General features: G+C 43.3%; 1 protein-coding gene across 1 annotated transcript in view; it reads right to left on the bottom strand.

Moving 5' to 3' along the window:
• The window catches only part of MAP2 (microtubule associated protein 2), a 222,199-nt gene that overhangs the window by 65,173 nt on the left and 140,164 nt on the right, over positions 1-16,862 (bottom strand). Inside the window, 1 exon segment of the mRNA XM_036386476.2 lies at positions 4,260-4,545. Within this exon segment, the coding sequence (XP_036242369.1) occupies positions 4,260-4,521 (262 nt within the window). The 5' untranslated portion in view covers positions 4,522-4,545.

A 16,862-nucleotide genomic window follows, 5' to 3' on the forward strand; every position in this document is an offset into this window, starting at 1 on the left:
TGCAAAAAGCCAAACCTTTGTAGTTTGGCATTCTTGCAATTCAAATAGAATGGATTATGTTGAATTGCTAGTTCCCAGAGAATGCTGCAGCATATCTGTAGCCCTCCTCACAGCTTTTCCCAGTTAGCTGACCACAAATTTCCAGTGAGCAAAGAAAAGGCTGCCAATCCCATGTTTCACTGCAAGTCAGACACATCCTGTGCTCTACCACTGGGTCCAGTCCAAAGCTTTCCTTGTCAGCCCACTTCAGAGTGAGCTTCTGAGGATTACACTATCGTGTCCCTCTGCATAACACATTTCATACAACATGAAAATGTTTGGCTTGACAAAATCTAAAGGTCTCATTCTTCACTCTTAATAATTCCATGGTCTTCACCAAAGATGCTCTGTGTGTACAAGTGAGAAGGGACATGGACAGGCATGAAGCAGGGAGAACACATCAAAACTCGGTGGTCTCAGGCTGTGGGATGCTGCAGACTGCAGCAAAGGCAAGGTGGGTTCAGGAGCACCTCCAGAACAGCGTGGGATTTGTGTCTGGCAGAAGCACAGGGCTCAGCTGGTCTGCCAGAGGTAGGGAGATACTTATCTTAGATACTTATCTGTAATTAAATACCTATTATTAGTAAATATTTAGAATAGAGACTCAACATGGTAAAGGCCCTGTCAAGCCCTCTAAAGGGGGAAATGAATCCTCAGGTTTTAGCTTTTATATTTTTCAGATTCTGTGCTGCTTTAGTGTGTAGCTCTGAGCTTCATATTAGGGCATGGTGAGCTCTCTTCACAGAGCAGGGAGACAAAACAATTCCTTCTCTAGCTGGGGACCAAGGACAAATGATCCAAATCTCAGGCCCAAGAGCATAAATAAAATGGGCTGAGGAGAGAAAAACAAGAAGGGTGGGGCTTTATAAGTTAAAGCTGTAATTGGACAATTAACTCCAATATGCAAATGCACCAGAACTTATAAAAGTGAGAGACGCCATGACCAGTTGTCCATTTTTTGGCCATTTTGGGTTCACCTGGGGTGTAGCCCTGGCTGGGCTCTTGTGCTGCCCAAGGTGCATCCACTGAGGCCTCCTAATAAATCCCTACTTTATTTTCTTTAACTCTATCTAGCCTCAGTTCTAGGTAAGCCTTCACAAGGCATCAGCCCAGGTAAATATACAAATTTATATCCACAAAATGCATCCAAAAAGAAATAGGTGCTTTACCACCCACACTTATATCACACCCCTAAATAGCTTCCTGTGGGCTATGCCAAAAAACCAGGGCTGTTCTCCTGCACGTATCTGCCTTTGACTTGGGTGCCTGCTGGATCAGGCCCTGAGGCTGCCCTGCCCTCAGCTCTGTGCACTCTGCCACGTTCCCATCGGTCCCTTTGAAAGGAGGGCATTGATGTGTCTCCATCATGCAGCCATTACCAGCACAATGCTGAGACAGATCAATCAAAGGCAATACAACAGCCAGATCCAGAGGATTCCAAACATTGAGGTCAGACTCAGCAACTCTTAGACACTGAGAGAGACATATATACACAAAGGCAAATTTTAACTGTGCAAATCTAAAAATGTCACTAGCAGTGATGGATTGGATGTGTTTCAGGAAGAACTGTCACTTCCTCCCCCACTACCATCCCTTGCCTCTGCATCACTGTGGCATAAGGTGTCTTTGTCCTGGTGGCCTTATCCTAACTTTTCCCTTAACACACAGTCCTCTGATTTTACAGCATAAGCCCTGTGAATGGGTGTCCTGCTGCTTAGCTGTGCCTTGAAGGATCAATTGCCCTGCTACAGAACACCTCTCCCTTGGAGAGGGCCATTTTATGGGTAAATCCCAGCTCCTGGGTCAGGCAGATGCAGCAGCCCTTCCTTAGGAGAAACACCTCAAAATGCACCAGGGACTGGGTGATGGACAGCTGCCTGGGAAATCCCTGTTTGAACTGGTGCTCTGCTGTGCATAAGGTTGTGGCAGTTGCTGGGGATTTACAGACTCCAACATGAAGGTTGAGAAGCCAAAGATCTTCCTAGGTTACAGCGCTGGACTTGTACCAGAGAAAATAAAATCCCTGTACATCTACTGAAAGCCACAGCTTGGTTAATGATCTCCATCGACTGTGGCTGCCTGTGCACTTTCTCCTCAGATGTTTGGAGTCAGTAAGCTACTACAAATGATTAAATGATTCACATTATTGATAATTATGTGTATCAGAGTGGCATTTAAAAACCCTACCTGATGCAATACCCCGCTGAAGCTACAATTTGCAGACAAACACAGCAAAGATGACTAAATTTTGTTGTGAATAAGAATCCTAATTTCAAGATCAAATTCTGAATTGAACATCAAAAATCTTCAAGTCCTGCTCCCACACTGCATTTAGCACATCCAGCTAGTAAATACTAGTTTGAAGAGGCAAAACACACTCTGGTCTCTTTCTACCACTACAGTAAGTTGCTAACTGGTTTCTCCTTCAAAAGAGGAAAAAAATATTGAAATAAATGTATCTTAAGTACCCTACAACGGTTTACATTGCCCTGATTAAATGTGGGCTTAGCCAGTGCCTGAGTGTGCAGTACACAAGTTTCCAGAGAGCCAGGCAAGCGGCTCTAGGGACTTTTCCAGTGCTCAAGGACAAAGATGTCATGAGATAAGCTATATTAAGACTCCCAAACAAAAGCTGTACATATTGACAGCAAGTCTCCACACCAGAGATCTTAGAGTCTGAGCAGACAGTGAGAAAACTGCAGGAAAGGAGGAAATGAGGCCACAAAGTGGTGACTGAAGCAAACTTCACCTGGATGAAGAGTAATCTTGTCCCCTTAGCAAATGTGTGTCCCCAGCACTGCTGTATGCCCTAGAACATGCTTCCTCATTTTGTCTTGTTCTGCTTTTAACCACTTGCCTCAAAAAGCAACATGAAAAGGCATTACTGTAATGCCTGCTGATGCCAGCAGTGGTTTTCTTCTTCCTGTCACCCATTAGCTGCAAACTCAAATGTTTGGATCTCTCTGACCAGCACTGAGAACCCGAGCTTGAGAGAGCATAAGAAAAGCATTTCTCTCCTCCCTTCCTAAGGATAGGAAATTCCTCTTCATCCTGTAATCCCCCCTTTTGCAAATGTATGGGGGGACTTGTCCAACACGGGGTGACCAACACGGGGTGGCAAAGATGAGACACACACTCAGTCTCTATTTGCTGGCTAAACACAGAATAAAGCTGCATTAGAGCAAAGAGACAAGACCTCATTATCATCTCCCCAGTCATCAACACTGTGTCCACCTGAACGCTCACACATGATTTCTTTTACCTTGGCCAACATTTGAAAGCCAATGTGCAAGAAGAGACTTAAAATATAAACATTTACTTTTAGCAGATATCTCCATTTCCAGTACATTTGCTTATGAAATTATTGTATGGTCCAGGAGCCTTACAATTCTCCAGCCTCTGAGAAATTATGGATAGCATCTCCAAATGCTGTCAACAGCCAAAAAAACATTGCTAGAAAGATCTCTTTAGCATGCATGAATGGATGCATCAAGGGCAGTTGTGTCTATACAAGAGAAATTCTTCTTGCACTGTGCTTTTGGGGTTTGGAGTGGGAACTCTGCATAAAGATAATTAGCATTTACTTCTAAAACAGGAAACTTGCTTTGCATATTTCATTTTGACACAGTCACACTCTTTTTTTTTTTTTCTCTGCAAACAACAAGCTGAATTCTAAAAACCTTACATCGTTTACAAATAGACTAAGTCCCAGTGAGCACCCAGTGAAATATGGTTGGGCAAGGATGAAAAAATGCTGATACTGAATTGTGGTGTTCCCAGCCAGAATGAGCAATGCATTATTTTGCAAACAGTACATGGTTTCAAGAAGGTCTTGATACTTGTGAGCAATAACAGGAGAATCCATCCTTCCTGCACACACAAATGCATGAGCCATCCATGCACAACATCTGGGCAGTTTCCTACTCCCTGGTAGCCCAGAGGATCTGAGCAGCTGCTCTGTACCAGTCTGTTGCCACATCCCTTGATGGGTGACCCTGTCTCATTTACAAAGAGCCTTTTCAGAGCCCTGCCCAGAATTCTATGTATCTGGGTGAAGATGCAGTCCTTGCAGTGGAGAGCAAGTGCCCTCCCAAAGCACATACACCCTCCTCATGCCAGCTCCCCCATGGCATGTTGACTCCACCTAACATCTCCTCTTGGAGAAGGCCCCAGGGTCTGCAGAGCCCTGTGCTTGGCAGCAGGGCATGGAGGTGCATTACCTGCAGTCTCCCTGCTCCCTGATGACAGCTCTCCATTGATGCCATTCTCTTTGGTCTGAGCATACGTCCCTGGCTGCTCGTGGCTGCCCAGCCTCAGCTCCTCATCCTCTCGGTACGGAAATCCATTGGCACTTCTGACCAGTCCAGCGCTCGCGCCACCCTGATCCTTCATTTCAGGTGAATGTGGGTGTGAAGAAGCCTCTGTTAGCTGACCTGAAGTCCAGTGTGGTGCCTTGGCTTCGTCTTTCCTATCCTCAGCCATGGCTCCTTGCCTTCAGCGCGTGGCCTGTAACGACATGAGCGGGAGAGATCAGCTCCAGGTGGGTGACTGTGTCCCTCACTGCCAGCACAAGCACGTCACCAGCAGTGCTGCTGGTAAATTCAAGTCCAGCAGAAGAAAGAATTATCCCTGTGTGTTTGTCCTAGCCGTGAGTGAACTGATTTAAACCCAAAAGAAACCACCAGCAGTAAAAAGTATGGGTCAAGTCCTCCCTGACTCTCACATGCCTTGCAATTATTAGCACCATTTTCTTGATGGCTGCCCATTCATTAATCTCATTTTAACGCATTAATTACAGTTAAACTATCAACCCAATTAACAAGAAGTGAATCTGTCATCTCAGTGCCACGACCCATTTCCAGGGCAGAGAAGGAAGAATGCCACAACTGCTACAAGTGAAGCTGCTGCTGAAGTGAAGGTGCTTGCCAGGCACAGCAGCACAAGGTGACATGGCCTCACCAGCACATGCAATCTGCTCCTTGTCATGACAGAAGCCAAGTCTGGGAATGCGCACTGGGTTCCTGAACATCCATGCTGTTTGACCCCAGTTAAATCCCCACTTACTTGCTGTCATGTGAACATTCACACACACACACACACTTGTCCAACCCTTTTGTCCAAAACAGTCCATGGGGAACAGTTTGTTTCTCACACAAGCATTTACATTCTTTTTTGACTATCAGTATTTATACAGAAATAAAACAAATCATTATTTGCTACTTCACACATATTTCACTCCTGTTAGTTAGATCTCTTTTGTCCAAGCCAAGGAGAAGCCGTTGCATAAGCCATAGCACTTGACTATTCCTCCCAGATAAATGCAGCAGGAGCTCCTCAATATGTAAACCTAGGAAGGCAAGAAATCATAATAATGTTTTGATGATACAGTAGCCTCTGGAGAGGGGAAGGCGACCTGCCCTGAGTTAGCTACTTCAAAGTGGAAACCAGCAGGCCTTTTCCAAAAGCACTTGCCACCTCCTTTTTTCCCTGGGAGAAAATAACATAAAAGCAGTGAGCTGAATGCAGTCAACCAGCCACATTTCACAGAGACTGAGCAGTCTAGAAAAGGCAGCACTAACTAGATAGTGCATGCATTCTGCAGATATTTAACAAAAACAAAACAGAAAAAGAAACTAGTTTCCATAATGTCAGGTCAGTTTGAAGAAAACCTCTAAACATGAGAAAAGGCTATTTACCAGATAATCATTCATAATTGATAATTTGACCTCTTTCTGATCAGACATTATAATTTATTAATAACAGCTTTCAGAGCTGCTGCAGATTTTTAAAAAACCATGGTGAACCACAAAACTAGATTTCATTCATAATACGTGACTCAAACTGGAGTTCCATATCAAAAAGGACTAATAACTCTTCCTCCTCACAGTGAAATCATGCTGTTTTTACAAAGTGCTTTGCCTGCTCTCACCCTGAGCCAGAAGCATTCCCTGGAGGTAACTGTGACAGTGTTCACAGGGGTCCCAGGATGAAGGAAGAGACAAGGATCTGACTCCATGTTTCAGAAGGCTTGATTTATTATTTTATGATATATATTATATTAAAACTATACTCAAAGAATAGAAGAAAGGATTTCATCAGAAGGCTAGCTAAGAATAGAAAAACAAAGAATGATAAGCTTCTGTCTCGGACAGAGTCCAAGCCAGCTGGGCTGTGATTGGCCATTGATTAGAAACAACCACATGAGACCAATCACAGATCCACCTGTTGCATTCCACAGCAGCAGATAATCATTGTTTGCATTTTGTTCCTGAGGCCTCTCAGCTTCTCAGGAGAAAAAATCCTAAGAAAAGGATTTTTCAGAAAATATCATGGCTACAGGTAACTAACTGCATACAGACTGAAGGAGCTGGTGAAACTTGCAGTGAGAAGTTTCGCAGCCCAGGTTTTCCTTCAAGCTGTACTGAAAATGATGGGATGAGCAGTATCACAAAGAGAGGAGACAAGCCTCAGTCAACAAGAGGTAAGAAAAGAGTGAACATACTCCACATCCCTTTGCTTTCCCCACCTCTGTTATCCTAATGGGAAACTCAACAGGGAGACATTCTGCCTGTACAGACAGAGCTTTAAATCAGCCATCTCACATCATACCAGCCCAAGATGGGCAAAAACCCCCTCCTACAAACAAAAAAAAAATATACCTCTGCCTCTAGATCTGTTTACTGCATGATTCTAAAGAACATTTTCTGATAGAGCCTTTCCAAAACATAAGTCCATGAGACAAATGTCTCCCTTTTTACAGCAATGAGCAGCACACACTCAAAGCCACCAACATTTGAGATGTGAGGGCAGAACAATTCTGTTCTGCAGGAAAAAATGAAGGCAATTCTCATTTATGTCCCTTGGAGAAGCTCAGGGAAGAACTACAAAAAACCCAGAAAAAACAACCAAAGAAAAAGCCCAAGCCCTAACTCAAGGCTCCCTCAGCAACCCAATGTGCTTTGAAGCTGAGAGCAAGAGCCAGGAGCAGGATGAACCTGCCCACCAGCTTCACCAGTCCAGCCCCTGGTGACCCATGAGAGGAGCCCAGAGGCACAGCAGGACAGGGAGAGTTATGAAAGAGCCAAGTGTAAGGAATGTGGCTCTGAAAATCACTGGGACAAATGTAATGGTTCTATTCCTGCACCACAGTTTGGTAGCTATTATCCATGAAGTATCCTTCCTGGGTTGCAGGCAGACACTCCCTGCCTCACTTGAAGCTCTTGAGGAAGGATATTCACATCCTCACAATGGACTGTGTCACACAAGTCCCCAGTGAAAATAACAAAAGTGCTTTTATCTTTAAAAATAAATACAGTGGGCAGACTTCAATGCGAGCTGCGTGTATCTGGAGGCAGAATTTGGCTCAGTATTTATAAAAGATGGTTACAGAGTAAAGCATGGATGAATTCATTCTTGCCTCTCTGTTATTCATCAAGTGCTCTCAGGGTTTATAATGGTAGGAGAGAAACAGGGAGTGAGTCACACAATGCATCTTTGTACTCAGCAATTTAGCAATGACTATCTGCTGTGTGCTGTGATTCATCCACAGCTTGGGTTAAAATCCAGAATACACAGGTGTGCTTTGCACCATCAAGTGAGCTGTTTTTCTTTCATTTCATTAGCATACAATGGAATTAAATTAATCAGGTAATGTAAATATTGACAGAAGTACTCAAGTGGCCAGACAATACAGCAGAATTTAAATAGTGACAGCTATCTAACAAGAAAAAACCTGGAATAATTTGGACAACCTAGGGAAACACTGTACTTCAGGGAAGCAAACAGTCCTTTTTACCATGAGTTTCTTATTCTTTGCATAAGCTGCAATGAAGGCTTTCAAAAAGACACAGATAAGAAGGCACAGCCAGTCCTCTAAAACGTCATGCTGCTTTAGTTCAAATTGATTTGGATCTTTATGAGCCTTTCTTTGCTATCCATTACAACAGAACTGTTTTATCAGGGAAGACGCAGCAGCAGTCTTCCAGCAAGTTCTCACTCTTTGTCTAGGGTTAGTGGTAGGGAGGGGGTGACCACAAAAGGAGGTGCTTGACCACAGCAGAAAGGGCAGTGGAGGCTCACAGCCAGCCCACCTTACTCCAGAGCCATTCTGGCCCACACCATGCCCACAAACCATGGAGCAGGCTGTGGCAGCCACACAGCACAGGTAACCCTCCTCCCTCAGGATGTTCCTCACCTTCAAGTCTAACCAAGCCCACCCATGCAAATCACAGTGTAGGACTGGGGTGGGGCATGTCCCCTCCTTCCAGAGGGATCAAGTAGGTGCTTTTGAACCCCACAGATCACAGCAGTGATGCTGACCCACCCCCATGGGCCATACACAGCCCTCCCAAAAAGGCTTTCCTTGTCCAGAGTGACATGGAGAACACTACTGAGCCATTGCTTGTCTGGAGAGATTGTGCTCCACTGGCAGCAGCAGTGAAGAGATCCTTGACAGACTTGAAGTTCATGGCATTGTAACTCAGGCAGTGCACTGAGGGGACAGCATCATGGATCTGAACTGGACATCTTATCTTCTGAACTAATAACCTGGAGGAGAAACTATGATAAAAATGAACCCTCCCAGCTTTTTCAGCCATGTGGGAACCGTACAGAGACAGAAAATACTTAAACACAGAGGGACAAATCTCGTGGGGGATATGTGGTCTGACTCTGCAGTTACCTCCTCCTTTTGCAGGCACTCTACACATATTTATGAATCCATATGCTCTTTCATGTGACACCAGCTCCTGCTGCCATGGCTGGGTTGAACCAAGCCTGAATGCTTTGAACTCTATGCATAGCAAATCACCCACAGTAATACAGCATGAGACCATGATATGCAAAACCCAAGATAATGCTGATTTAAATTTCCTGTCGTGCTAGCTGTCCAGAATCATCTTAGTGTTGTATTAACACTGCCTTTGCATATAAACTGATAAATTTCTTACTTGTTAAGACAACAGAATTAGGCCAATACTGAAGACTTTTTCAAGTGGACTGCCTTCCTGTTTCAAGCCATGTTTTTACCTGCTCTTGTATCTATGAGCCCGTTCAGAGTGAAATGAGGATATTTCATTTCAGAGAAGCTAATTCAACAACTAAAAGAAACAGCTACCTGGATACATGGAAGAAGAGCTACAATTCTAGTTCAGGCAAAAATTATCACTGGAGGTTCCTGAAAGGAGAGACAATACACTCTTTAAAAACAGAAAACCAAACCCTGGCAGGGTGTATGGCCACATCCTGAGCTCAGTGGGAAAAAGAGGGGATGTGCCCAATGTATGGCTCCAGGACCAAATCCTGGCTCTCACAGGGCAATTTAACTCAGATTCAACAGAGCACTGACTCAGTTGCCTTGAGCTGCAGCTGCTTCCAAGTCCAGAGCCAGAAAAGGGAGGGGATTTCTCCCTAATCTGGAGTGCACAGATATGGCTAAAGAACTCAGGTATCCAGGGCTTCTAAAACTCCTCAGCTAGACTGCCTACAAGAGATTTTTTAAAGAAATTTAAGAAATTCAGAGAATTCCTTTCAGAGAAAATAAATTAATCAAGTGACATATTCATAATTTTTTTTTGCAGAAAAAAGAGCACCAAGAATTAAAGAAGAAATTAATATATCTTAAAAATGAGTTACACTCTACACAAATAGGGTGCAATTGAACTTAAACTAGTAAATAACACAACAAAAGAAATTTCATGACCACACACCAACTGTCCAACAGGGATGATGGATCTAAATATTAAATACTAGTCACAGTGATTTAAAAGGTCCCAATGGAATTTTCCAGTAAATTTAACTTACTAACAACTTACATCTAGAAGAGCCAAGGAAAGCAGGGAGGTATCAGGAGGCTGGAATAGAAACAAGAGGCAGAAGGTGGGAAATTTAGATGGACAAGTTCCAATAACCTCCTGCCACCATTAAAGCTCAGGCTGTAGCATATAGTAAACAAACCTTACCAACACTGTTGTCTTCATGGACTCTCCACAGATCCACAAAACAAAAAGGCCAATTTTGGTTGCCATTTCACTCCTGCATTTCAGCTAACATACATCTCTCAAATTAATGTGATAATTTTCAGATGTGAGCCACAAAACAATTAACCAAAGCTACACTTGATGCTAAATGCCAAAGTGCTGTAATTGCAGTGATATGGAATATTATTAGAGAGAATTATACATTCTCTCCACTTCACCTCTCTAGCTGAATAAAAAAACGATGAACAAATTTCTCTGATATTTTAGAACAAATATGATTTATTTCTTCCTTGTCCACTGCTTGAATTATTAGCTTTCAGCTAGATCCCTCTTTCTCAACAACAGGAGCAAGACTATCCCCTTGAACACCACCTTGCATCCCTTAAAAACACAGGCAGTGTTCATCTCCTCTAACTTGTACCAGCATTTGGTGGGTTTTAAAGGCTTTTCCATTTCCACACTGCAAACAGTTTGTCAATAGCCACATATTCTCTGTAGACAATCCTTTTGATTGTACCTTGGATTACAAAACAGATGAAAATAACAGATGATGCCTGCACCAGCGGCTGAGCAAAGGAAGCTTACTGGGGAAAGATGAAGAAAATGAGAATTTTTTTTCCAATCTGCATGCCTGGCACAGCTGAGAATGAGGGATGGCTGCAGCCTCAAAAGCAGTGGATCAGATCTGCAGCACTGGCACAGCAGAGACAAGGCCTCTGATCCTTCCTGCACAGTGTCCAGGCCTGTGACAGCAGAGATTTAAACCCTTCCCAGAGCTCCCAGCAGCTGAGCTGGACCCCAGTGGAGCCAGGCAGGTGGGAAGGGGGGGTCATCCCATTGCAGAAACTGCCCAGCTCCTAAAGAAAGGGGAATGCTTTCACTTGGAGAAATGTTTATCTGAGCAAGCCCTGCTCTGTGCTGAGCTGCAGACCCTGCTGGGCCAGGTGCTGTACAGAAGGGATGAGAAGCAGCGTGCTGCATTTCCACTGGCAGAACACAGGCACAGGTGAATGAGCCATTCAGCTGTTACTCCTTCCTCCCTTGGGAAGGTGTTCATTTCTCTGGGCTGCTGCAAAGCACCTCAGCTGACTCCTCTGAGACATTTTTGCCCAGCTTGGAGGGCTGCCCTCACTCCCATGCTCAGGGACCATATATCCACTTACTCAGACACCAGAAATGTAAAACTGCACGCCCTTCTCTCTTGAAATGGCGACATCATAGTATTAGCAGCTTGTGACTCAAAAATACCCCAATAAAAAACCTACTAGAGCTCACTTCTAGATAAAAAGAATCCCTGTACACCCCTTTTGCTTCAACACCAACCCTTTCCAACAAACCCTTGCACTCCTATCTATCATAATTGCTTCCTGCAGGATACAGGAAAGGTATTTGAGCTGGTGAAGGAGATGGTAACCATAACAACAGCACCATGACAACTGCAAGTGATATCTGAAACATGAAATACAGCAAGAACTTATTACTGATAAATTTGGTCCACAATAAGGATGGGAAAAGCACCAAAGCAGCCATAGCAGTTAGTTCAGGTGTCAACACAAAGAAGCACGAGTGTCCCTTGATTAAACTGCATGCAGTCCTTATCTTAACTCCTCATCTTAAGATGAGGCACCATGACAACGCTGCCTCCCGATCAGGAAACAGAGAAGGCAGTGTCTGCTCAATCCTGCCTCAGATCTCTCCTGTCTTAACAGGAAGGACTGAAGGATGGAAGGAGTGCTTCTGAGAAGCCAGGAGGTTTCCTGGCAGCTCCCAAATTTCTCAGTGGAGCTTTTTTGTTCCCACGAGAGTCACTGAAACAAGGCCTGAACAAGAACAGGGTTCCCCTCAGGGGAGCATCTCTGAGTCAGACACACTGCATTGACTTTTCCACCAAGAACAATTTCAAATGGGCACCATGAACTTCAGACAAGGAACTGCAGTTGGCAGGCTTGTCTGGAACAGGAGGCTCTGCAGCCTTCAGCCAGCAGCCATCTAAACAACCTGTGCCAAGGCTCTGACTTCAGTTCTGGCAGAGAAAAAGATTCACCACCATTTGTGGCTACATCAGCTTTTTCACCCTCAGTGCAGAAGGCACATTAAAACCCACCACAAACAAACAGCACTAGCTCCAAGGGCTGTGGCAGATGAAGTCACTGGGGGTGTGATCAGACAGGGAAACATTCAAAGACATGGCCCTCTTAGGGCTTTTCACAGGGAATTCAGCTCACTGGGTTGATACACAGGATTGCCAGCATAGGCACACCAAGCAGTGGGTCCTATCCCAGTTCAAACACTTTGTCACCCTCTGCACAGCTTTCCTCTTTTAACCCCCTTGTTCTTTAAGACACTGCAATAATCTAACTGGAAAACAAACCTTTCTTCATTGTACACTTCAGAGATTTTCAGGTCTATACTGAAGGCTTAATGAAATAAATACTCAACAACTCAGCCCTTACTTGTACTTTTAGAGTCTGTTTTATCCTACCAAAATAATTATAAAATATTAGCCCCATTTATTACAACAAAATCTTCAAAGAGCTAAGAAGAACAGAAGAAACCTTTAGTTTATGGAGGTGATTTTGAAGGCAAAAGATGATTCAGATTGCACCCAGAAAATCTGACTCCAAATGAAGAAAAGTTTTTTTCATATTTCCCTCTTACCAGTACTTCAAACCTCAGTAAGAAGACAGTTGAAGATCCATGACAACACCATGGCTGAGCTGGAGGATGGGCTATATAAGACAAGAGTACTCAAAATACTATTTAAGGAGGAAAATCCTTCACTGGTCAGGGAAAAAGTGTACAATGTGATATAACCCTTGCAGGCTAGGGAAAGCAAAGTAAAACTACAATAAATACTCACAGAGATACCACACTAAAAGCACTGCTAATGCTGCCAGCATTCCACCAGTTTGGCCAGCTAAAACCTTGGCTGGCTAACAGAGATAAATATTGAATGCTGGACTCCCCTTCCCCATTGCCATTTCCATTATAACTTTTAGTGCTCATAAACAGGTGAGGCATCATCATCTTATTTATTGCACAGGTACATGAAGACACTACAGCAAACACTACACAGTACAATTATCTAATTCTCACCCTCACATTTTCAAACCTGTTTTCTGATGAAGTGCCAGCCAAATTGGGTATTTGCCACAGACCCTACAAACAGGCTGCACAGCTATGTGCTTCCTTTGCTCTCAGGTTACAATTGATCAGCACTTGTGCTTGGACAGGGGCTGGTAAAGGTAACCCACAAAAAGACTGGAGTGAAAATCTTAAGGGTTTGTTTTCCCCACACTGACCTTACTAAGACACATTGATTTGATGTTGCATCTCTTCTCTCAAGAGGTTCCAGGATGGATGACAGCTCACATTAGGCAGTGAAAATTATTTAATTATGCTAATATATTACATGTATGCTCTCCACCTGCCAACTGTAGATGAGCTGCTCTTCATGCAGGTGAGGCAAACTGGACCACTCAGCAGAGGTGATACAAACTTGTCTGCTAAGCAAAAACACACACAACACAATCTCATTTACCCAGAATAAAGCAGTTGAACTACACTGGTACATCTTTGCCTTCTCTGCACACATAACTTATTGACACAACCCTCATTTCTTCTGGTTTCACCAAGATCTCATCAAGCATGACACATTTACACATGATCTTGTCTTTATTCAGTGAGCTTTTAATTATATTTTAAAAAAATGCTGCCCCTATAAATGTCTCTGCACATTTTGATTTTTCAAAGGTCTTACCTACCTCTGAAAACTAATTCTACTGTGGCTACAACACAATCTTTGAAAAAACACAGACGCTATCTTTGGGAACATCATCATGTCAGCTACTACAAATGGCATAACATATGTCCTGGGTTAATTTCTGGCAGGTTCTTCCCTCTAACTACATGCAGGGGAACCAGCCCACAGTAGAATTCTGAAACACAGCTCTCTGCATCCCCTCCAAGGCCATGAACCCAAAAGGGGATCCAGGGATGGAGCTCCTGATCCAGCTGCCATCCTAACTTAATTCTGTCCTTCCATATGCTGAGTTAAAGGAATATGGTCAATTGTTCTATAGCTGAAGAAGCAGCACAAAGATGATGATGCTAAAATGAAGTATAAAGGGGATAACAGGAAAGGATCTTCAAGCTGCTCCAGCTTGTTTGGGTAAAAATTCCTGCTGGTGTGAAAGAAGCTTCCTCCCCAAGTCAAGGGCAGCAGATTATTCTTCTGCTGAGAATGCTTTGAGCTTCCCTTCTGAACATTCAGACACACCAGGCAATCATGCCAGGCACACAGTAAAGTAAAAGCATTGCATTGTCTACCAGAGACATTGTTCATTCATGCAGAAAAAGAGCATCAGGCAAAAGAAAGCTGGTGCCCAGGCCCCTCCAGCCAGACTCACTTAAGCAGCTTTGATTCTCAGTTTCATGGCCAGGAAAACTTAGAGGGCCCAGGAACCCATTACAGCCAACAGGAGTCAAAGCTTTTGGCTGTGGCACAAAGCTTCTAACTGTAAACAAATAAATAGAAATAAGGAGACAAGGCTTTGGAAAACTGGTTGGGAAAGAGGTTATCCAAAAATTCAGCTTGTTTCTATATTTACAACAAACTTGGCATTGATTAGTTAGTGCTAGAATTTTCTTTCCTAGGGAATGCCTGAGTAGTGTTTCTTGTACTGCAAAACCTTGATCAGAAGTGGTAAGATTATTTCATCCCTTCATACTATTTTCTAACTAGTGATGTTACAAATAAAGAACTTCTTTTAAATACACCCTTATACTTGTACGACTTAAAAATATGCTGCCCACCCACACTCAGCCACCCACTTGTATGACCAATGACTATATACCCTGGCAAATAAAATAATCTCTCCCTATCTCAAAATGAGAATACCCAAAATCTTCTGTGCTCTGAATGGTCTAGATAGTAAAATCACAATATTTGGGGTATAGTTTTATCATAGGTTTACCCTGCCAAATCTTTACTCAACCAACTACAAAAGAAAATAAAGCAGGCAGTCATTCTCTAGCCTGTTCAGGCAAGGAGACAAGAGGGCAGGGAGGACAGAGACAGTATTGAAGGAACTTGGAGCCACAGGAGCTGATTTTTCAGCTCTCGCTTTCAGAGGAAGTTTTTCCTTTAAAAGTTTCAATTAAGCTCTTAGACTGTGCACTGAAAGTGCCTCAGCCTGTACTTGAACTACAGTGATATTTTAATAGTTTAATTTTTAATTCCTTGTGGTTTTGAACTTAGAAAATTCAGGTATCTAAAGCATAAGCAGGAACCAAGTCACTGAGCCTTTCTGAAATCTTAACTGCAGGATTAACAGCAAAAACCTATTCCAGAGACTTGTTTCCTCCCTAAACTCCTGTGGGTGTGTGCAACTACCTAATCCTTGCTACAGGTTGAGTTTAATCTTGTTCTGCTGCCACCCCTCTTCTTGCCCCCAGTGCCAAGGAGCTGATGAATGTTAAATCAGTGGCACGCTCCTGGGATAAGATGAAGAGTGAATGAGTCTGTGTGAGGTACTGAACAAGCCCAGGCCCAGGGAGTAGGGAAAGGTAAGAAATTTGCATTGCATGAAGGAACAGCAAGTCAAGAATGGTAAGAAGAGGTCTGGAAAAACCCCAAGCTGTGGGGCAGAGTGTGTGGTTTTTTAATACAGAGAGACAAATGGTAGGAAGGAGGAAAGCTAGGCTGATCTCTGACCAAACCACTCCTGCCATTAGCAGTGGGCAGCACGAGCTGCTCCAGACGAAGGAGGAGCAAGGAGCTCCACAGAGCTCAGGCCAAACATCTGCATTTTCCCAATGCAAGTGACACAGTTCTGGTGATTTCCATCAGAGTCAGGTGCCTTCATGTCTGCAAGGACCCACATCATCAGGCTCTTTCCAATACTTGGCACCACACACAGAAAGTAGCCCCAAGGAGACTTTCTGGACAAGGAAAATATCCTATCTCCTTCCATGGATTGCAGCCAGAGATGTCCACTAAAAGGCCAAGAAGGCACAAAAAGCACAACAGGTAGAATAGGTCATGCAGAGCACTGATGGACACAGAATATTCACCCATGCACTCGAGGGCTTCTGATTCTTTTCTGAAAGGTACCCAGGATCCAAGCTGGATCTTGGATTTGTCTTGAATTTCTCTGTACATTTCCTTTTGCAAAGTCTGGCAGCAGCACTAATGATGATGCTTGTTTAGGATACCTGAAAACGTTAATTATTAATCACAAATGAAATAAAGAAGACCTGGAAAAGGCACAGAGAGCTCAACAAGGATGATAAAAGACCTAGAGAAGCTTCTGTGAAAGGAGTGACTAGACATGCTAACTCTTCATCCTGGAAGAGAAGGGAATGTGATAAATGTTTACAAAAATGCACACAAGTGTGCAGAGAGAAGATAAGCAGAGAAGAAAAAAACAAACAATCCTCTCTCCACAAAGAGCTACAGTGCATCAAACAGAACTCACCAGTGACGGGCTCCCTGCAAAAAAATACAGCAGTGATTCTTCCCACTGTATGGAATGTATATAGCAGGGGGTGCATGATGGAATTTTACACAGGTTCAAAAGCAAACTGTTGAATTTTCCTTTCATTGTTTTCCCCATGGTTTCTCAATCTGAGAGCCTTTTTGGGGAAAGCAATGTTTTTACCACATAAATGATATGTAGCTCTAATGTGGATTAGCAGCTTTGTTTGGTATTTTAATATTGACTTGAATTAATCGTGTGGTTTCTTGTCATTCATTTTTAAAGGTCTTTATGTGCGATGAAATGTCACATCCCCTCTCTGAGCATCACAATGCTTAACAACTTCTAATGAAAAAACACTGTATGA

This window comes from Molothrus ater, chromosome 7 (assembly GCF_012460135.2).
Source record: "Molothrus ater isolate BHLD 08-10-18 breed brown headed cowbird chromosome 7, BPBGC_Mater_1.1, whole genome shotgun sequence".
Taxonomy (NCBI): Eukaryota; Metazoa; Chordata; class Aves; order Passeriformes; family Icteridae; genus Molothrus; species Molothrus ater.